Source organism: Marmota flaviventris, chromosome 9 (genome assembly GCF_047511675.1).
Source record: "Marmota flaviventris isolate mMarFla1 chromosome 9, mMarFla1.hap1, whole genome shotgun sequence".
NCBI lineage: Eukaryota > Metazoa > Chordata > Mammalia > Rodentia > Sciuridae > Marmota > Marmota flaviventris.
This window is the reverse complement of record NC_092506.1, coordinates 15,574,822-15,596,959: the sequence shown is the minus strand read 5'-3', so window position 1 is coordinate 15,596,959 and position 22,138 is coordinate 15,574,822. Positions and strand designations below refer to the sequence as shown.

The following is a 22,138-nucleotide window of genomic DNA, read 5'->3' as shown; positions in this document are numbered from 1 at the left end:
TTCATTGTGCCATATTCCTTAAAGCACATAACATTATTTGATCAATGTCATGTGGTCTCATTCCCCAGGAGCTCTCAGTTCCCTCTCCTCCAGTGTGGAGGATTTTAACTTGCTAAAGTATTTGATATCATATTTAACACACACACACACACACACACAGAGACAGACAGACATATGTCAAAGACTAACAATAGTGTTTTTGAAAATCAAGTATATATATATATATGTATATAATATATTCAAATATATGTATATATGTGTGTGTATATATACACACACATATATATATAAACACCTAATTATGCTTTAAATATAGGTACTTTAAATGTATTACTTGCCCAGAATTGCTTTATCAGTAGACAAGAGTTGCATGAGAAAACTTGAAATTTAAATCTATAAAGCGGAATGTTCTTTTTAGAAGATAATCATGAGCCATAGGGAGGAACATATTTTGACACTGACTATAAAGATCACAATAATTTCATATCTAGAAGGCCTTCATTGACTTAAGCTAAAATTATTTAGAACTTCTCTGAATTCCCTTATTTTTGGGGGGTGGGGCATAACAGGTAATTGAACTCGGAGTCACTCAGCTACTGACTCACCACACATTCACAGTCCTGTTTTGTATTTTACTTGAGGACATGGACTCACTTAGTTGCTTAGCGCCTTGCTTTTGTTGAGACTGGCGTTGAACTCATCATCCTCTTGCCTCAGCCTCTGGAACCACTGGGATTACAGGAATGTGCCACACGCATGGCAGCATTTCTTGAAATTAACATTTTCCACTTTGTAAAAAATATTTTTCCATTGTAATTGACATGGTTTGTTTAAAATAACACAGACATATATGATAGTTCATTGTTACTTGACTCACACATTTATTAAAATGCTATTCTGCAGGTTATCCCCACTCTAAGATTTTTTGTGGGAGGGGGAATTACACATTTTTTGTAGTATATCACTTAAACACCCACATTATTTAATTCTTTGGGGACTATCTACTCATGCAAACTGAAATGTAGAAAAAAGTATTCAGACTAAAGAAGTTTCTCTCTAAATACAAAAATAAAAATTTTAATAATTTTGAATTAAATTTATTTTTAGGTTCAAATATGAATTTTTAAACTTAGCTAGGAGAATAATGTGTGAGCTGGCTGGCATACACTTGCAAGTTACCATGGTCTTCTGGGTCTGAAAAATTCAGAGCCCAACTCTTGAAGCATCTCTGTGCATCTGCATAGTGGGTTTCAGAGAAGTCATACTGAATGTGTGCCCTCCTGTGTTGTTTGACTGTATCCAAGGATGAATTATCATTATTTTTGTATGGTAGAAAGAATCATATCACTTTCCTCTGAATATTTATGAGACTGGAATCCAATAAAATAAATTAAAATCAAAATTCGTAGACAAGGACAGTTTTCTCCAAGGAAAAGTGTTCTGCCATCTATATAAAGATGACAAGTATAAAAATATTAGTAATTAAATGAACTGGAAATCCTTTTCACTTTTTAAATCTAGTAATTAGCTTCCATCACTATAACACATTCCTAAAATAATTAACTTATAACATACAAAGGTTTATTTTGGCTGATAGTTTTGAATATTGCTCCATGGTTGATTGGCAATGTTGCTTTGGGCCTGTGGTAACATCATGGCAGAAGGATTTGCTGGAGCAGAACCGTTCACTTCATGGCCAGAAAGAGAGAGAAAGGAAGAATCAGCACTCCTGAAAATAAAACTGTGTTTTGACCAATATTTCATTCTTACAAGTATAAATTATGAAGTTTAATTGAACTTCAGAATCTCAAATAAACATGACTACAAAACAATAATTTAAAAACTGAAATAAAGTCACAAAATAAATTTCATGTTTGTGGTCCTATGGACAGTATTGCTTTCCTGAAGGCCTCTTTGACATCTTTGTTTCTGATGCTATAGATAACAGGGTTGAGCAATGGGTTGATGATGGTGTAGAACAGGGCAGCCACTTTGTCACTCTCCACAGAGTAGTTGGCACTGGTCCTTGAGTATACAAAGAGCAAGGATCCATAGAAGAGCATGACAGAGACCAGGTGGGAAGCACAGGTGGAGAATGCCTTGCGCCTTCCTGAGGCTGAGCGCATCCTTAGGATGGCCAGGAGGATGTTGAAGTAGGAGATGAGGATGGCCAGAAGGCAGGAGAGGACAGTGAAGTCAATCATACTGGAAAGGATTATGACATAGACCCGAGTGTCTGTGCAGGACATTTTTACCAATGGTAGAACATCACATAAAAAGTGGTCAATGACATTATTACCACAGAAACTCAGGCGGAAGGTGTTGGCAGTGTGGGCTATGGCATTCAGAAAGCCTCCTATGTGGGATCCAGCAACAAGCCCAATGCAAACAGGAGCAGACATGGTGCCTGAATAGAGCAGTGGGTTACAAATTGCTGCATGGCGGTCATATGACATGGCTGCCAGGAGATAGCATTCAGTATAGGCTGCCAAGCAGGAGAAGAAAAACTGAACCCCACATCCAGCCAAGGAAATGTGCTTATCTTCTGAGACACAGATTGCCAAAATGTTAGGGGTATATACAGAGGTGTACCAGAAATCCAAAAAAGACAGACTGCCAATGAAACAATACATAGGTGTATGCAGCCGGGCATCAATCTTGATTAAGATGACCAGTGTCATATTCCCTGCCATGGTTAGCAAGTAGAGCATCAGAAATGTTACAAACAGAATCAGCTGCCACCGGGGATCTGCTGAGATGCCCAACAAGATGAATTCAGTCAGGACGGTGCGATTGCCCACTTCCATGTCCACAAAGGGGAAAGCCTGAATATTATAACGAGACGAAACATAACTTAGTGATAATATGAGATATTTAGAGAAATAAACAGTATCAACTAAGTCAATAACTCTTAGTGGGGTTGTGAATATTGCTTTCTTTCTATATTAAATTATAAGACTTCAAACTGTGACTTTGGAAAATTACTGGAATTGGAATCAAAAAACTCTTTTAAAATTAGCCCTTCTAATTATTACCTGTTTAATGCAGGGACATTCCCTTATCAAACAAGTGATAATAAATAAGGTCATAAAGGTGACTAATAGCTTTACCTGTCAGGCTGTCTGATGATGTAAAGATTCACATGAGAACACTCAGCTGAATGTTTAGTACATAGGTATACGCAGCCATGACTAATCCCTGATTAGAAAAACAGATTCATGTTTCCTGACAAGGTTAGCAAACAGATCATCAGAAATATTCCAAATAGAATCCACTGCCACTGTCAGAAAGCTGAGATGCCCAACAAGATTATGTCAGTCAGGACAGTGCGATTTCCTATTTCCATGTCCACAAAGGGGAAAACCTGCATATCACAATGATGGGAAAATAACTTGGTGAAAATTTCCATTGAGAGAAACAAACAGTATATCCATTAAGTCCAGAACTATTAGAAGCCTCTGGAGTTGTATTGCTTATTATCTGGAATTATAGGAGATTTGTGAATTAAGAGCACTTGGATTTGGGTCAGAATCTGATTTTAAAGTTGGAGTTTCCTTTATTTTACCTCTGTAATGTAGAGCCAGTCAATTATCAAACTAGGGAGAAGAAAAAGTTCACAATAATTACTAATGGCTTCCAGTCACATTGTTTGTATGTGTGAAAAAGACACATATAATACACTCAGTCCTCTGGTGCATAGCCTTAATTTAAAAAATTCCTTCTTTCTTCTATAAGTTAAAGAAAACTTCCTATATATCAAGTAGCATTGTGGTATTTATATGAATACCAATGTAATTTTTATTTCTGAATTTGCTCAAACTTTAGTACAACTATCTTAGATTATGGATTTTGTACAATAACCTATAAACATTCGGTTTTATGCACAATGGTTACTACAAACATTCTCTACTATGTCATCACTTGTCTACACAAATAAATCTAGGACTTATTAAGCTCATTTTTAAAGAAAAGCTGGGGAAAAGTGTAACTAAATGGTCAGAGTGAATTACCTCACTTTTTGGGTTGACTGAACTAGGTAAATGATTGATAGAACATATTATCTTGTCTTTTATTCAAAGCTTCCCAGAAATTTTTGAAAATTTTAAAATTTCCATATTTCACTGAGAGGTAGTGCCCTTTGACCATCTCCCCCCTTCCCTGCTCCACAGCTTCTGGTGCCGGTATTGTAGTCTGTGTCTATGATTATAGAGTTAAGTGAGATCAGACAGTACTTGTGTTTCTCTGTTTCACTTAGAGAATATCCTAAATGTTTATTTATGTTGCAAGAAAAGTTTTAACAGAAGTAGAAAAAAAATCTTATAATTACTTTGGATCCACAAATTGTCCACAAAATGTAACAACTCAGGCCATCATAACCAAGTCTTCTAAGCTGGAGGCATCATACTTTCTGACATCAATCTAATACAAAGCTACAATAATCAAAACAGTATATTACACTGTATAAAAGGAGATACATAGTATATTACCTAGCATACACATAGTATATTACACTGGATAAAAGGAGATACAACAAATTCAAAATCCCAGAAAACAATACATGCAAATAATCTGCGAAAGATCACCAAGAATATACAATGTGGAAATGGGATTCTGGTTGCTATGTGCTGAGGAAACTGGAGAGATCTTGCAAAAGCATGAAATTGCTGCCCTCTCATTACACAAAACTCAGAAAAAATCCCCTGAGATAATTAAAGACATAAAGAGAACTTAAAAATAACCCCCAGAAGAAAAAAAAAGGACACTTGTTGATATCTACTTCAGTATTGATGTTTGGATATAATCATTTTAAAATTATTAACAGAAAATAGGCGCCATTATAAGCAGATGTGATTTCATCAAATCTTATAATTGAACAGAACGATTGGCTTTAAAGTGTGAAGTTCATTGAACTTGTAATTGGGATACTTCCCCAGTGCTCATCATCCATGTGATCTCAGGGGAGTTATCTCCTATCAGGAGCACAATTCACAGGGAAATTTTCTGAGACTTTGCAAGCACCAATGTGATATGATTCCAATTTGTTAACAGCCTTTATATAATAACTTATAAAAAACAGTCTTGTATTGCAATACAGTAAAATGCAGTAGATTAAGTAACCTTCTGTAGACACATATCTTTGCATAATTGGACACTGTCTTACTTTTAATTGAAGTGAATGATGGAAAGCAGAAAAAATGACAGAGTTCTCTCTATCTCTATATCTATCTCTATATCTATCTCTCTCTTTTTAACCAGAAATCGAAACCAAGCCTTTTAACCACTGAAACACATTTTCAGCCATTTTATTTATTTATTTATTTTTAATTTTGAGACAGGGTTTCACTAAGTTGCTTATAGCCTTGCTAAGTTGCTGAGGGTGACTTTGAACTTTTGATCATCCTCCCTCAAATTCCTAAGCCACTTGGATTACAAGCTTGTGACACCATGTAAATCTAAACATTAACAATTTCATGCTTGTTCCCCCCAAAATACTGTAAACTTGTGCACATTCTCTAACCATTATGGTCCTTAGTTTCTTTATCTGCAAATAATTAATGGCTGTGAAATTTTTGCAATTTTGCATTTCTTTAAGGATATGATACAAATGATTACAATTCTTTCCATATCCGCACACACGCACACACATGCACATACACACATATAGATCCACAAAGCTTTAGAGTATTCACAAACTTCCTAAACCTTTCTATGGATTTCCTAGACATGTTTCTCAGAGTAAAAATTGTAAGATTCAAAGACAGCTAAGTTTTGTCCAGTGCTTACATTTTATAGTGAGCATTGATTAATTTAGCATTAACTTGCATTCTGAATCTTTGCTTCCAAAATTGATCTCTTTATTTCCTGTATCAATTACTGAAGCTCCAGTGTTTCAATTTGTCAAGTAAAAAATTGGGAATCAACCTACTCTCTTGGTCTTCTATTTACTTTTCAATAACCCAGGAAATCCTGTGTCCTCACCTATTCTCAGCTGGGCCTTTCTAAACACCTGCATTGCTGCCACCCTGCTCTAAACCACCATCAACTTTAGCAACAAATACTTAAATAGCTTCTAACTGGTCTACAACTTTGTTCTCCTGAATCTATTTAAATAAGGTATCCAGGATAACACTTAAAATACAAGGAGAGATCAGGTAGCATCACTTTTGTATTTAAACAACTGTTAAGTTTTAATTTCATCCTAAAAAATTAAAATAAAATATAACAGCCAAGACATCACTCATGACTTAGACAACAAAGCACAATATCTTAGTGGTCATTCTGCTTTCCTTCTCTTGCAGCCTTGCTAACTTTCTCACAATTCCACAAATGTGGCAACTTAACCCTGGTATCAAAGATTTCTGTTTGATTCTTCTACTGGATTCATTGTTCTCAAGATATTTGCTTGGCTCATTCCTTATTCTTTTTTTCAATCTTTATCAAATGTCATTTTCAGACTATAGCTCATCCTAATAACTCTCTTATATGTGCCTTGCTCACACTAGCCAACATCCTTTCTTGTCTGTTTATACTTCCATTTTTCCCCATGATACAATTTCTAAGTCTTCCTTAATGAATTATCTCTTCCTCCTGACCAAAATGCCCCACCCCTATTAATGCAGCATATAAAACAGGCCCAGTAGCAAAGGAACCCTTATTAAATATTTCTACAATGAATAATGGATTATTTCCTTTATATGTTTATGCTCATTTAAAACCTATTTATAACCACAGTATTTACGACCTAACTACTTTGGTTAAAAATCTATAAGTCAATGTACATTGCCAGTACAGTGTACTGAATCACTACATAGAAGGAAGGATAAATAAGAAAGAAGACTCCTTCTCAATTCCTGAGATCCATCTGGAATTTGAAACAAATTGCCATTTACTATGAAGATGTCAGTTAATAGGCACAGAACTGTCAGAGCTCATGGTACTAAAGTCTCGTATGTGGAATGGATATGATGGTACATTTTACCCTGTACAGCCCCGCCCTACTCTCTTCAAGAAAGCACTCAGTAATTTGAGAAAATAAGGTGACTCTCTGGCACCGGAAATCAATACAAATAATGATAATGAGCACTCTAGAAGGCTGGAAAATACAGAGCAGAGCACAACTGGAGTCTACAGCATGTCACAGTATTTGGCCCTCTTTGTTTCTCCACCACATGGATTCATGGTCTAACTCAACTACTAGATTACAATTTTAAACTCAAGATAAAAACATATCATTGACTGGAATCTGATATAAAGGGAGCGTGTGTGTTTGTGTGTGTATGTATGTGGCCCAGCAATGATGCATTAGATGCCATATGAAACTCTATCCCCTGTTTAACAGTAGCTGATGTCAGATAGAGGTCAAATTCCTTTGCTGAGACTGATCCCCAGGACCTACCTTTGATCAGAAAGGACAGTTCATGGAAATAGCAACACTTTCCCTGCTCTCTGGAATCTAAGCATAACTTGCTTGGACTCAATTTGTGCTTTTCCTCAGCAGCCCTTGGAGACTCCTCCCACATAGCAGTAGGGAATGTGTACCCCAGTCTCCAAAGACTCAATTAGAGTTCATCTGCCATTTGAGGATAATGCTTAGGGTAAGAACATTGCTTAGGGTAAGAAGATATGAGTAGCATCCCATTATGGTTCTAAATCATATTATGATCATAGTGTTCCTGGCCCGTGTGGGCACCATCCAAAGGACCATGGGAGGAGGCCTTGAGGGAATAGGCATCTGCAAGCCAAGAAGCAAGGTCTCTGGAGTGGTGCACCATCATGTATTATGACTTTACATGTTGGTGCAACCTCATGTTTTATAAGTGTGCTACAACTAGGAAAGGTGAGTTATCCCAGAGTAACATTCTCTAGGTTTCAATTCCTACCTAAAACTGAACTGGCAGAAACATACATTCATAGAATCTTAATTTTATGAATAATTAGATTTTACTTGAATAGTATAAAGTTTAAGTTTTACAAAACAAGTAAGTGGTCAGGATCTAATGAAAAACATGTTGATAACAATTAATTATACTGGGTCGTGTTCTTGAAATTGGCTAAAGAATAGAATTTAAATGTTCTAACAAAACACACACACACAAAGGATATTGGAGGTAATGGATATATTAATTAACTTGATGATGGATGGTTACAATATATAAATATATAAAAAAACATGTTTTCCATCTTAATTGTATGAGATTTGTACTTGAAAACTACATTTTGATGAAGTTTGAAAAAAAATAACAAGTATACTAGTACACAACAATTTCTGTAAATGCTTCTGTATCATTTATTTTAAAACAAAATCAAATATATTATTGTAATTTACAAAGAGAGTAACAGCTTGGGTTTCCTACATCATATATTGATATTTTTATGGTCTCGTTTTATTATTTCCTGAGACTACAAGGTGGTAGGAATGATATGGAGATAATCTGCTTTTTAAAAAGTCATCATTATCAATGTTTTACTCTAAAAATACAAACAGCTTTATTGTGATATAACTGACATGTGATGAACTACACACATTCAATTTTTTTTTAATTTTTTTAAGTTTTGGATATGTGTACACACATGAAATCACACTACAATCAAGGCAGTGAACATCCCAACCTAACTTACTTTTTCACATCTCATTGTAACCTCTCCCCATCACCCTTTATTCTCCTTCTTGCCTCTCATATGAAAACACTGGTCTGCTTGCTATCACTACATGTTAATTTGCAGTTTTCAAGTTTCATGAGTATGAGCCTTAAAATTTGTTATTTTAAAAAAAAATTATTTGCATACATTGTAGTTATACAGAATAGTGGGGTTCATTTTGACATAATCATACATGCCTAGAATACAATTTGCTCTACTTCTGTGCTCCCCAACTTTCTCTTCTCCCACCCTCCTTGCTATCCCTGTTCTCATTCCTCTACTCTATTTGTATTCCTTACATTTACTTATTATTTCTTTTTAAATTGGTGCTTAATGGATACACCTGATGGTGAAGTTCACTGTGCAAATGTCATAGAAAGCAATATGGAGATTATTCAGAAAGTTTGTAAAGGAAACACCATGTGATTCAGCTATCTCACTCCACAGTTTATACCAAAAGGACTTAAAATGAGCATACTACAGTGATGCAGCCACATCAATATTTATAACACCTCAATTCACAATAGTTAAATTATAGAACCAACCTTTCAATAGATGAATGGATAAAGAAAATTTGGTATATATACATGATAAAATGTTACTCAGCCTTAAAAAAGAATGAAATTATAGCATTTGCAGGTAAATGTTTGGAGCTGGAGAATATCATAATAAGCAAAATAAGCCAATCCCAAAGAATCAAGTACTGAATGGTTTCTCTGATATGTCGATGCTAATTCACAATAAGAGTGTGAGGGCTAGGGAAAAATAGATGTATTGGGAGCTAGAGGGAGGGAAGGGAGGAGAGGAGATGTGAAGGTACAAAGAATAGTAGAATAAATTAGACATTATTCCCCTATGTGCAAATATGATTGCACGACTGGTGTGATTCTACATTGTGTAATACCAGAAGAGTGAGATGTTGTACCCCATTTATGTATGATAAGTCAAAATGTATTCTAATGTCACATATAACTAATTCAAACAAATAAAAAAGCTGGTAAAAAAAAAAAACACATGCTTAGTGTTTATCTCAATGTTAGAAATGTTTATTTACCTTGAAACTTTGCAAAGCAAGCATTGCATCTACAAGACTTCAACCTCTAGTAATAGTGTTATTCTGAGGAAATGAGAAAGTGTTATCTCTGCCATTCAAGTATGTATTCACTGAATTTCCTCCATCGTGTAAAAAATCACTCATATATAGAAGGATACAATCAGGGCTATAATTTTAGGTCCCTGTTTCTATTTTTCCCATAAGTGTCTTCTGGCCCCTTTTCCCTGATGTTTTCTCTGAGTGTGTCTGACTTCCCTCATTCCGTGTGTGGCCTTTGGCAATACCAGGGTGCTCTGTGGTACTGTCTCCTTCATTCTGACCTGGTTTGGGTAGATGAGCACTTGATAAATGGATTGAGGAGTTTCCCTTTCAACCTGAATTGTTGTTAGAACAATCCTTCTAAGTCACTATGCTTTGGAACATTAGGTATTTACAGAGACTTAAGGATACATTTTGTCTGACAGTATTTTTCCTTCCTTTCTTCTCACAACTTGAATACAAATCTTTTAGGATTCCAATAAAAAGGAACCTTAATGATATAAAAACTCTAGAAACCACCTCTGCATCCTAGCTCTTGCTGCAAGTCTACGTATGTAAATTGCCTTTTTCCCATGGTCAAGTGCTCCCCCGGGTGACTCCTTGGCACTGTATTTAAGTGTATAGTTATGGGAGCACACTTGTGACTCTCTTCATATTCCCTGAGGTAGTTTAAATTGGAACAGGTACTCAGCTTAAAATTACCTATAGGCAACCTGTTGCAATCTTAAAGACAACAGAGAACCATCATGCATTTTAAAAAGAAAAGTATAATTGACATTAGATAAAATGTTTGGAGAATTATCAGAACAGATGCATGGAGAATGGATTATAAGCAGGAAAAATCAGTGACTACAGTAATAAAACATGCATAAGGGATTATGTAAGTCATTAACTAGACAGATTGGTAGTAAAAATGGGTAAAATAAATAAATCTTACAAAATTTAATATATCCTGAAAGCAAGCCATTACCCCTGTGAGGTTGAGCAAGAAGTTGTCTAATCTCACCTACCTGCTACCCAAGTGATCCACCAATCCTTCCAGAGTGTGACGGCATATCAAAGGCACAACACTGGTTTCTGCTTTTAGCATTTGGACCTAACCAATAGAAGTAGCTAAATCAGTTCAGATGATTGGAAGGAAATGGTATAGATACAGATACAGATTTGATGTCACCTGCTGTGGTCATGATACACAATGGTCCCTTGGGCATCAAATGATATTGCTGCCCCCGTCCAATGCAGACAGCTGAACTGAAGATCCCTTGTGTGAATTTACAGGGACACCAAATAAAACACAGACACAACTTACCTTTACACAAGCTTCAGGACAGCTTCCCCGCTCTGAGCTCAGACTCCCCACCTCAGGCTCCCCAAAAGGAAGAGCAAGAGAAAGTCACAAGAGGCTGATGAGAGAGGGAACATGTTCAGAAGTGAACTTCTATTGGGGTGACTCTTGTTCTTAGAGAGTTCTATCTAACAAAGGACAGAAGGGGCAGGTCTATAAGGGACAGGTGAGTGTAACTCAAACCTAGGGGCACACCCTCCAAAGAAGACCCCTTACTATCTGAGCTAGACCCTGCCCAAACCACAGTGAATGCAGTGGTTGGTCAGAATCTGAGGCATCAGGACTGGAAAGTGTGGTCATTCATTGTGGCTCCCCACATGGGATGTGTGGGGAAACAGGCTGACATACATTCACTGTGCATGTCAACTCAAATAATTGACTAGTGGCAATCTCCCCATGAATGCAAATATAGACAGAAGTGTGTATATATTTGTAGACATAAAGATTGTAGGACTTCCTGTATGACAGTCTATGACTTTGAAGATTCAGTACAATGTGACAGTCTCAGCCTGTCTCAGTCTCAGTTTCTGCAAACACACTAACCTCAAAGTTCTTTGCTTACCCTCCAAGGCTCAACTGTTGCAAACTAGGGAGAACCTCATTCAATTGTAGTCTTTGAAGATAAATATTTGTTTCTACTTCAGCCTTCATTTTGTTCTCTCCATTTTATTTCCCAAGAATAAAACTTACTATTTCTGCAACCTGGCTTGGACCTGTCTACTTATAAAAAATGTTCAATCATAACTTCCAAGTGAAAACCCTCAATTCATCTCTCCACCCAAAAGAGGTGAGTAGAATGCAACACATGAGACATGAACTCTGCAGCATTCAAGAATTCAATGAATGCATTTACCTCTCTATTTCTCCCAAGGACATGAGATTGCATTTTCTTTGCTATATTAGGAGAGAGTGTCTACAGGGAGAAATTTGAATAACTTCCATTGCATTTGAGTCTTTGAAAAACTGTTAATAGCTGTGCCAAGAGTGAGGGGAATAAACTTAAAATGTTTCTGTTTTACATGTATCTCTACCCAATGTGATTTGGGCTTCTGGGTAAATAATGATCTGCTGTATATTTGGAACCACTGAGGCATGCACTCAGGACAAAGTAATAGTACACATTGCTTTCTTTAGTCCAGTTGATAAGAAATGAGCAACTGCTCAGTCCAAGAAGTTGGAAGATCAGAACAAGAAGAACCAGTGATGCAGCCCCAGTCCAAGGCTGAACGCTGGGATTTCCCTGGTGACTCCTTGGTGTGAATTCATAATAAAAGCCTGAAGAATCTGAAGTTTAATACTCTGGAACAAGAGTCATAGCAAAAAACAAAAATAGCTGCTCAAGAATAATCCAGATTGTACACACTTGTAGATTTGTGGACTTCCTCTTTATTCCACTTTTGGTTCCAACTGGACACTCACCCCATTGAATGGTTTCCCCACATTCAGAGTAGGCCTTCCTTATTCAGTTTGCTGGTGAACAAGCCAATTATTTCTATAAATACTCTCATAGATACCCTCAGAAGTGTGCTTTCTGAATTTCCTAGTCATCTCTCAATCCAAACAAATTGCCCATCAAGATTACCTATCACATCCCCAGATGATCTGTAATACCTTGGTGAATGGCTGCAAGCCATTCATGGAAAGGCTTGGAAGAAGATGGGTACATACACGTTGGCCAATTTTGATGCCTTTTCTCCAAGGATACAAGTCTGCCTTGCAATTAATGAAGTAACTCATCATAGGCTGTAGAATCAAATAAGAATTTGTATTTCCCTCCTAGGACAAATTGTGCCAGTTTATGTATAAGCATCTATTCTAACAACCATTTCCTACTAAGATGTGACAAGTACTATAGAAATGATTTCTTTGAAATATTTTCACAATCTTCTCATTGCATTTCCTGAAAATGATGATTATTCACAAAGAGAACTAGTATACCTCGCTACTGGAGACCAAAACACAACATTTTACATTATGATTAAATCCATGATTAGAAAAAAACAAACACCAAAATCCCATAAAAAGCAAGCAAATCAGGAAACACCAAGAATAGAAACATTTTTTAAAACATCTAAGGCATTCTGAAGTAGCAGAATGAAGAAGCATAATGAAACAACAACTATAAAATTTCATGTAAACAGTTTTCTTTTAGTTTTATATTTTAGGTAAATGTTGGAGATGCTTATTTGTGATGTATTATAACTTACATAAGAGTGGCATTCATTATGCCTTATTCCTGAAAGCACGTAACATTATTTGATCAATGCCATGTGGTCTCGTTCCCCAGGATCTCTCAGTTCCTTCCCCTCCAGTGTTGGAAGATTTTATCCTGCCCAAATATTTGATATCATATTTAAAATATATTTATGCCAAAGACTTATAATAGTGTTTGTGGAATACAAACATATATATGTTTGAATATATATACAAACACACACACACATATATACGTGTATATGTGAATCACAACTAATTATTCTTTAAATATAAGCACTTTAAATGTATTTTAACTGAAATTGCTCAATTAGTAGGCAAAAGTTGCATAAGAAAATTTGAAATTTAAAAACATAAAGTAGAATCTACTTTTTTAAAAGATAATTATGAGCCCTGGGGATGAACATATCTTGACATTTACTACAATGATGAAAGTAATTTAACATCTAGAAGGCCTTCATTGACTTAAGCTAAAACTAGTCAGACGTTTTATGAATTCCTTTTTTTTTTTTTTTTTTTGATGGGGCAGGTGGGGGTATCCAGCAGTTGAACTCAGGGGCACTGGACCATTGAGCCACATCCCCAGCCCTATTTTGTATTTTATTTAGAGACATAAATTTACTGAGTTGCATAGTGCATTGCTTTTGCTGAGACTGGCTTTGAACTCATCATCATCCTCTAGCCTCAGCCTCTGGAGCTACTGGGATTACAGGCTTATGTCACTGCACCTGGCTGCAGTTCATGTTCCTGAAATTACATTTTCTACCTTTGTTCAAAATTTGTTGCATTTTTTTTCATTATAACTGAATTGGTTTGTTTTAGATATCACAGACATATATCATAGTTCATACTTACTTGACTCACACATTTATTAAAATGCTATTCTGCAGGTTAGCCAAACTCTCTAAAGATTTTTTGGTGGGGAATTACACATTTTGTGTGGTATATCACTTAACTATCCCCATAATTTCACTCTTTGGGGACTATCTACTCTAGTAACATAAAATGTTGAAAAAATTTCCAAACCAAAGAAGTTTATCTCTAAATACAAAAAAATAGAAATTTAAATAAATTTAAATTAAAATTTATTTTTACATTAAAATATGAATTTTTAATCTTAGACAGGAGGATAATGTGTTAGCTGGCTGGCATACACTAACAGGTAAGCATGTTCTCCTGGATCTGAAAAATTCAGAGCTCAACTCCTCAATCATCTCTGTGCACACGCATAAGTGGGTTTCAGAGAAGTCATACTGAATGTGTGCCCCACTGTGCTGTGTGAATGGTTCCAAGGATAGAATACCATCATTTTTCATGGAAACAAGAATCATATCACTTTCTTATAAATATTTATGAGACAAGAATCCAATATATATTAATCAGGATCAAAAGTCCTAGATAAAGGACAGTTCTCTCCCATCTATATCCGGTATCTTATTCATTCACTGAAAAAAAAAAATAGTAATTATATCAACTTGAAATCCCTTTCACTTTATAAATGTGGTTGTCAGCTTCTATCACTATAACAAATTCCTGATATAATTAACATATAAAGGTTTATTTTGGCTGATAGTTTGGGATATTTTGCTCCATGGTTGATTGGCCTGTTGCTTTGGGCCTGTGGTAACATCATGACAGAAGGACCTGCTGGAGAAGGACTGTTCTCCTCATGGCCAGAAAGAGAGAGAAAGGAAGAACCAGCACTCCTGAAAATAAAAGTGTATTTTGACCAATATTTCATTTTTTAACTATAAATTTTCAAGCATAACTACCTACAGAAACTCATACAAACATGTCTACAAAACAATAATTTGCAAACTGCAATAAAGTCATAAAATAAACCTCAAGCTTGTGGTCCTATGGACAGTATTGCTTTCCTGAAGGCCTCTTTGACATCTTTGTTTCTGATGCTATAGATGAGAGGGTTGAGCAATGGGTTGATGATGGTGTAGAAGAGGGCAGCCACTTTGTCTCTCTCCAGGGAGTAGCTGGAACTGGGCCTCGAGTATACAAAGAGCAAGGATCCATAGAAGAGCATGACAGAGACCAGGTGAGAAGCACAGGTGGAGAATGCCTTGCGCCTTCCTGAGGCTGAGCGCATCCTCAGGATGGCCAGGAGGATGTTGAAGTAGGAGATGAGGATGGCCAGAAGGCAGGAGAGGACAGTGAAGCCAACCATACTGGAAAGGATTATGACATAGACCCGAGTGTCTGTGCAGGACATTTTTACCAATGGTAGAACATCACATAAAAAGTGGTCAATGACATTATTACCGCAGAAACTCAGGCGGAAGGTGTTGGCAGTGTGGGCTATGGCATTCAGAAAGCCACCTATGTAGGATCCAGCAACAAGCCCAATGCAAACAGAAGCAGACATGGTGCCTGAATAAAGCAGTGGGTTACAAATTGCTTCATGGCGGTCATATGACATGGCTGCCAGGAGATAGCACTCTGTGTAGGCTGCCAAGCAGGAGAAGAAAAACTGAGCCCCACATCCAGCCAAGGAAATGTGCTTGTCTTCTGAGACACAGATTGCCATGATTTTAGGGGTATATACAGAGGTGTACCAGAAATCCAAAAAAGACAGACTGCCAATGAAATAGTACATAGGTGTATGCAGCCGGGCATCAATCTTGATTAAGATGACCAGTGTCATATTCCCTGACATGGTTAGCAAGTAGAGCATCAGAAATATCACAAACAGAATTAGCTGCCACCGGGGATCTGCTGAGATACCCAACAAGATGAATTCAGTCAGGATGGTGCGATTTCCTATTTTCATGTCCACAAAGAGGAAAACCTGTGATTCAAACTGAGTGGGAAATAACTTAGTGAAAATTTCCATTATGAGAAACTGTGTATCAATTAAGTCTAGAACTATTAGAAGGCTCTCAAGTTTTATTGCTTATTATTTGGAATTATAGGATTTGATTTGTTACTTAAGAGAGCTTGATTTTGGGTCTGAATCTGATTTTAAAGATGGAGCTTCCATTTTTAAAAAATTATTCATTAAAATTGTTATATATGATAGCAGAATGCATTAAAATTCATATTACACATATAGAGCACATTTTTTCACATCTCTGGTTGTATACAAAGTATATTCACACCATTCTTGTCTTTATGCATGCATTTAGGATAATGATGTCCATCTCATTCCTCTGTCTTTTCTACCCCATTTTCCCTCCCTTCCCCTCCTATCCCTTTACCATATCTGGAGTTCATCTAATCCACCCATGCTCTCCCTCCCAACCCCACTATGAATTAGCCTCCTTATATTATAGAAAACATTCAGCATTTGATTTGGGGGGTATTGGTTAACTGAACTTTGCACTCAGAAGATGCTATACAATCAACAAACAAATATATGAAAAAATGTTCAACATCTCCAGCAATTAGAGAAATGCAAATCAAAACTACTTAAAATTTCATCTCACTCCAGTCAGAATGGCACCGATTAATAATACAAACAACAAAAAGTTTTGGTGAGGATGTAGAGCTTCCATTTTTAAACTCTGTAATGTAGGGCCGGTCTATTATCAACAGGGGAGAAGAAAAAGTTCACAATGATTATTAATGGCTTCCAATCAGGTTGTCAGAATGTCACATAACAACATTCAGCCCTGTATTTGGTATATAGACTTAATTCAAAAAATTCCAATTGTCTTTCAAAAGTTAATGAAAACTTCTTATGTATCAAGTAGCATTATTTTATTTATATGAATAATAATATTGTTTTTATTTCTGAATCTGCTCAAATTCAAGTACAACAACCTTTGATTATGGATTTTGTAATATAACCTATAAACATTTGGTTATACCCACATGGTAACTATGAACTTTCTCTACTCTGTTATCACTTGTCCACACAAATAAATCTAGGACTCATTAAGCTAATTTTTTAAAGAAAAGTTGGGGAAAAGTGTGACTAAATGATCAGAATGTATTACCTCATTTATCAGTTTGACTGAAACTAGGTAAATGATTGTTAGAATACATTCTTTAGTATTTTATTAAAATCTTGACAGAAATTTGTGAAATATTTAAAAATTCCCATATTTAAAAAATGGCATTTAAAAAAATGATCTCTGAATTTGAGGTGAGGACCAAGTGGAGAACACTCACAGCATAATAAGTGTATCAGAACTTTCACACAGATAGCCTGGTGAGGTAGAGGACCTGAGAGAGACTAAGGGAGATGGTGGAGGGAGGTATCTTAGATGTGCCTGGATATCAGGTTGTCGCACATTGGTTTTAGCCTTTAAACCAACAGAGACTGAAGTTATAATGAGGAATTCATGTAACCCCAGAATGAATGAGGGAAACCCATTCTTCTGTCACCTGTCGAGACCAGGATTTCATAAAGAGGAAAAGGAGGTAAAGCCAGGGTTGATGGTTCATGCCTATAATCCCAGCGACTCGGGAGGTTAAGGCAGGAGGATCTCAAGTTCAAAGCCAGCCACAGCAATTTAGTAATGCTCCAGCACTTAGCAGGATCTTGTCTTAAAATATAAAAAGAGCTGGGCATGTGGCTCGGTGATTAGCAACCCTTGGTTCAATTCCAAGGATCAAAGAAACAAAATTCCAAATAGAGTAAGGCAGATTGAATAACATGCAACCTTAACCTAGAGGACAGAAGAAGGTCATTAGTCTCCATCTCTCCTCTAGAGAGGAATTTATATTTCCATAACTTCTTCTCCAAAATTCTGGGAAAGGCTGGAGGGATAAGAATTTCCAAAATATGTACTTGCTAATAAGTGTGTCCTAAGTCTGTTTTTGCACAAAACATTTTAGATCTTTGAAATGTTGAATAAATAAATCGTATGAAAGGTTGAGGACTCTCCACTAAAATACAGAGTATTTTATTTATGGTTCTGACTTCTGTGTGCATCAGAATTACACCATATTCTTTTTGGTATCAAATTTCTCATTTGATAAGAGAAAACGAATAAATCACTGATCCAATAATCTATGTTACACTGTCAAAAAGAGAATTATTTACTGATTTCTAGAATAGTTGTTTTGTTTTCACACTGTGAGTTCAGTCAAGTGGTTCATTTTCATGAATAGGTTGAAGTAGAAAGACCCATATATATTACAACTCTAAGGCTTAAGAGGTTTTCTGTGATCTTTGTCACTTTGGGAATCCTGTACACACCATGTAAATTATCCTGGACTACCTTGCAGGATATTGAGCTATCAGGTCCTGCTCTCTCTGGCACACAAACTGACATGAAGCTGGCCCACAGACATGGTGTAGGGCTACTCTATGTGATCCAGTGCTCATGTGAGCTAAGATAACCACAGCATATCAGAAAGTCCAGCTGAAGGCAGACAGGTCTGGCACAGAAAGAACTGAATTACTGAAATGCTAAGTTCTAATTATGATCTTATTTCCTGGTAGATCTGGAATCTTGGAAAAGTCTTTTAATCATATCTCCACCTATAATCTTAACCTTTAAAATAGAATGCATTTTCAATCTTCCATAAATAAGATAAAGAGCCAAAGTCTGAAAAGAAAATGTACCTAACAAATGGTAAGTGTTCCCCTCCCCACTAGGGAGAGAATAATAATTAACTAATTATGAAAGTTAAGCATCCTGAGAAATTTAATAATGTCAAGTTCTACAAAGAGGCAATCTATGTCAAGATGTAGAGTCATTTGGAATTTTGCTAAATGCTGAATTTTTCTTCCCAACTACTTTCATACACTGTTTTTAAGATTCACATATTTTTGCCATCATTTTTATGATGAGAACGTTTAGAATCTATTTTAGCACATTACAAGTATTCAATATGGTATTGTTATCCATATCCATCATGTTATATGGTGTGTGTTTGTACAGTGTACAGTGATTGGATCCATAGGACATACTCATTTTCACTGACAGGCTGTGCCATTAGACCATCTCCCCATTCCCTGATCTGCAGCTTCTAGCAGCCAATATTCTAGTCTGTTTCTATGATTATAGAGTTAAGTGAGATCAGACAGTAATTGTTTTTCTCTCTGACCTGTTTCACTTAAATAATGTCCTACATGTTCATTCATGTTGCAATGAGATTTTTAACAGGACTAGAAAAAAAATCACATAATTTCACTGGATCTACAAAATGTCCCAAGTAACTCAGGCAATCATAACAAAGAATAGCTGAGCTGGAGGCATCAAACTTCCTGATATCAATCTAATACAAAGCTGCAATAATCAAAACAGTATACTATACTGCACCAAAACAGACACATAGACCAATGCAACAAATGCAAAATCCCTGAAATCAACACATGCAAATAATCTTTGAAAGTGGAACAAGAATACACAATATGGAAATAGGAGTCTTTTTGGTACCTGCTGGGGGAACTGGAGAGCACTTGCAAAAGAATGAGATTGCCACCCTCCCATCACACACAACTCTGAAAAATTTCCCTGAAAAGCATTAGAATCATAAATAGAAGAACTTAAATATAAAACCCCAGAGAAAAACATCGGAGGAAACTTCTTATCTACTTCAGCACCAATGTTTGGATATAACCCTTTTAAAAGGACTAACAGAAAACAGGCATAAAAAAAAAGATATGACTTCCTTAAATCTTATAATTTTTCAAAGAGTGATTGCCTTTAAATTGCAAAGTTCATTGGCCTATCAGATACTTCCCCAGTGCTCATCATCCATGTGATCTTGGAGGAGTTATCTCCTTTCAGAAGCACAATTCATAGGGAAAGTTTCTGAGGTTTTTGCAAGCACCACCCTTATATAATTCAAATTTGTTAACACTTATACATAATACCTCATTAAAAATAGTCTCATATTGCAATACATTGCAGTGCAGTAGATTAAGTACCCTTCAGTAAACACATATTGAATAATGGGACACTGTCTTACTTTTAATTGAAGTCAATGATGGAAAGCAAGAAAAAATGACAGTATTCTTATCTATCTCTCTCTCTCTCTCTCTCTCTCTCTCTCTCTCTCTCTCTCTCTCTCTTTCTCTCTTTAAACCAGAAATTGAAACCAAGAGTTTTTAACCACTGACTCAAATTCCCAGCCACCTTTATTTTATTTTATTTTTTATTTTAAAAGGAATTTCACTAAATTGTTTATGGCCTTGCTAAGTTGCTGAAGCTGGCTTTGAAATTTTGACCCTACTGCCTCAACCTCCTGAGCCACTGGGATTACAGGATTGTGGCACCACGTAAACCTAAACATTTGCAATTTCATTCTTGTTTCTCCCCAAAATACTGTAACATTGTGCACATTCTCTAACCATTATAGTCCTTAATTTCTTTATCTGCAAGTTATTAATGGCTCTGAAAGTTTTGGAATTCTGCATTTCCTTTAGGATATGTTGCAGATGATTATAATTCTTTCCACACACACATACACATTCACATACACACATATAGATTCACAAAATTTTAGAGCATTCACAAACTCCCAAAACGTTCCTATGGATTTCCTAGACATGTTTCTCAGTGTAAACATTCTAAGATTAAAACACAGCTAATTTTTGTCCAACACTGACATTTTATAATGTTCATTAATTTGGCACACTTAAAGTTGCATTCTGAATCTTTGTTTCCAAAAATGATCTCTTTGTTTCCTATATCAATTACTGAAGTTCCAATGTTTCAATTTGTCAAGCCAAAAAGTGGGAATCAACCTACTCTCTTGGTCTCCTATTTACTTTTCAATAACCCAGGAAATCCTGTGTCCTCACCTATCCTGAGCTGTGCCTTTCTAAACACCTGCATTGCTGCCACCCTGCCCTAAACCACCATCATCTTCTGCAACAAGTACTGAAAGAGCTTCTAACTGGTCTACACCTTTGTTCTCAGAAATCTATTTCAATAGGGCACCCACAATAACACTTAAAATACAAGGACAAAGCAGGTAGCATCTCTTTTTAATTTAAATAACTGTTAAGTTTTCATTTCATTCTAAATAAAGATCAAGTGTATTACTACAACCAAGGCATCACTTATGGCTTAGTCTACAAAGTGTAATATCTTAGTAGCCATTCCTCTTTCCTTGCCAACTTTCTCACAATTCCACCAACGTGGAAACTCAGTCCCAGGATCAAAGATTACTGTTTGTTTCTTCTACTTGTTTCACTGTTCTCAAGATGTTTGCTTGGCTCATTCCTTATTCTCCTTTAAATCTTTATCAATTGCCATTTTCAGACTAAAGCTCATCCTAATAACTCTATTATATGTGCCTTGCTCACTTTTAGCCAACAGTCTCCATCACTTTGTATCTATTAACACTTCCCTATTTCCCCATGAAACAACTTCTATGTCTTCTTGATTGAGTTGTGTCTTCCCTCTGACCCCAATACAACACCCCTAATAATGCAGTATATATAACAGGTTCTAATAACAAAAGAACCTTTTTAAATATTTCTATAATGAATAATTTCCTTTAGGTGTTTATGCTATTTTCTAACCTATTTATAGCCTAAGTATTTATAACCTACCTCAAACTGTTTAGGTTTAAAATCTATAAGACAATGCAATTTGCCAGTACAGTATACTGTATCACTACATAGAAGGAAGGATAAATAAGAAGAAAGACTCCTTCTCAAGTCCTCACATCCATCTGGTATTTGAAACTAGTAGCCAGTTACTATGAAGATATGAGTTAATAGACACAGAACTATTAGGGGTCTTGGCACTAAAGTCTCCTATGTAGAATGGATATAGCTACGCATCTTACCCTGTAGCAGCCCTGCCCTACTCTATTCAATAAGGCACCTAGTACTCTGTGGAAATAATATGATCCTCTTATACTTGAAAATCAGAACCAAACAATGATCATGAGTACCCTAGAGGTCTGGAGATTACAGGGCAGAA

At 36.1% G+C, this 22,138-nt stretch overlaps 2 protein-coding genes across 2 annotated transcripts; both read right to left on the bottom strand.

The window, feature by feature from the left end:
- Positions 1–1,868: 1,868 nt before the first annotated feature.
- LOC139707066 (olfactory receptor 9G4-like) lies at positions 1,869–2,831 on the bottom strand. The gene has a single exon (XM_071617056.1). The coding sequence runs from the start codon at positions 2,805–2,807 to the stop codon at positions 1,869–1,871; it is 939 nt and encodes a 312-aa protein (XP_071473157.1). The 5' UTR covers positions 2,808–2,831.
- A 12,304-nt stretch (positions 2,832–15,135) lies between these two features.
- LOC139706946 (olfactory receptor 9G4-like) lies at positions 15,136–16,113 on the bottom strand. The gene has a single exon (XM_071616923.1). It carries the CDS (start codon positions 16,072–16,074, stop codon positions 15,136–15,138), a length of 939 nt encoding a protein of 312 aa, XP_071473024.1. The 5' UTR covers positions 16,075–16,113.
- Between the last annotated feature and the right edge of the window lie 6,025 nt (positions 16,114–22,138).

Excerpts from the sequence above, each read along its gene's own strand:
- LOC139707066 (XM_071617056.1), bottom strand. The coding sequence starts at position 2,807 with ATGGAAGTGGGCAATCGCACCGTCCTGACTGAATTCATCTTGTTGGGC.
- LOC139706946 (XM_071616923.1), bottom strand. The coding sequence starts at position 16,074 with ATGAAAATAGGAAATCGCACCATCCTGACTGAATTCATCTTGTTGGGT.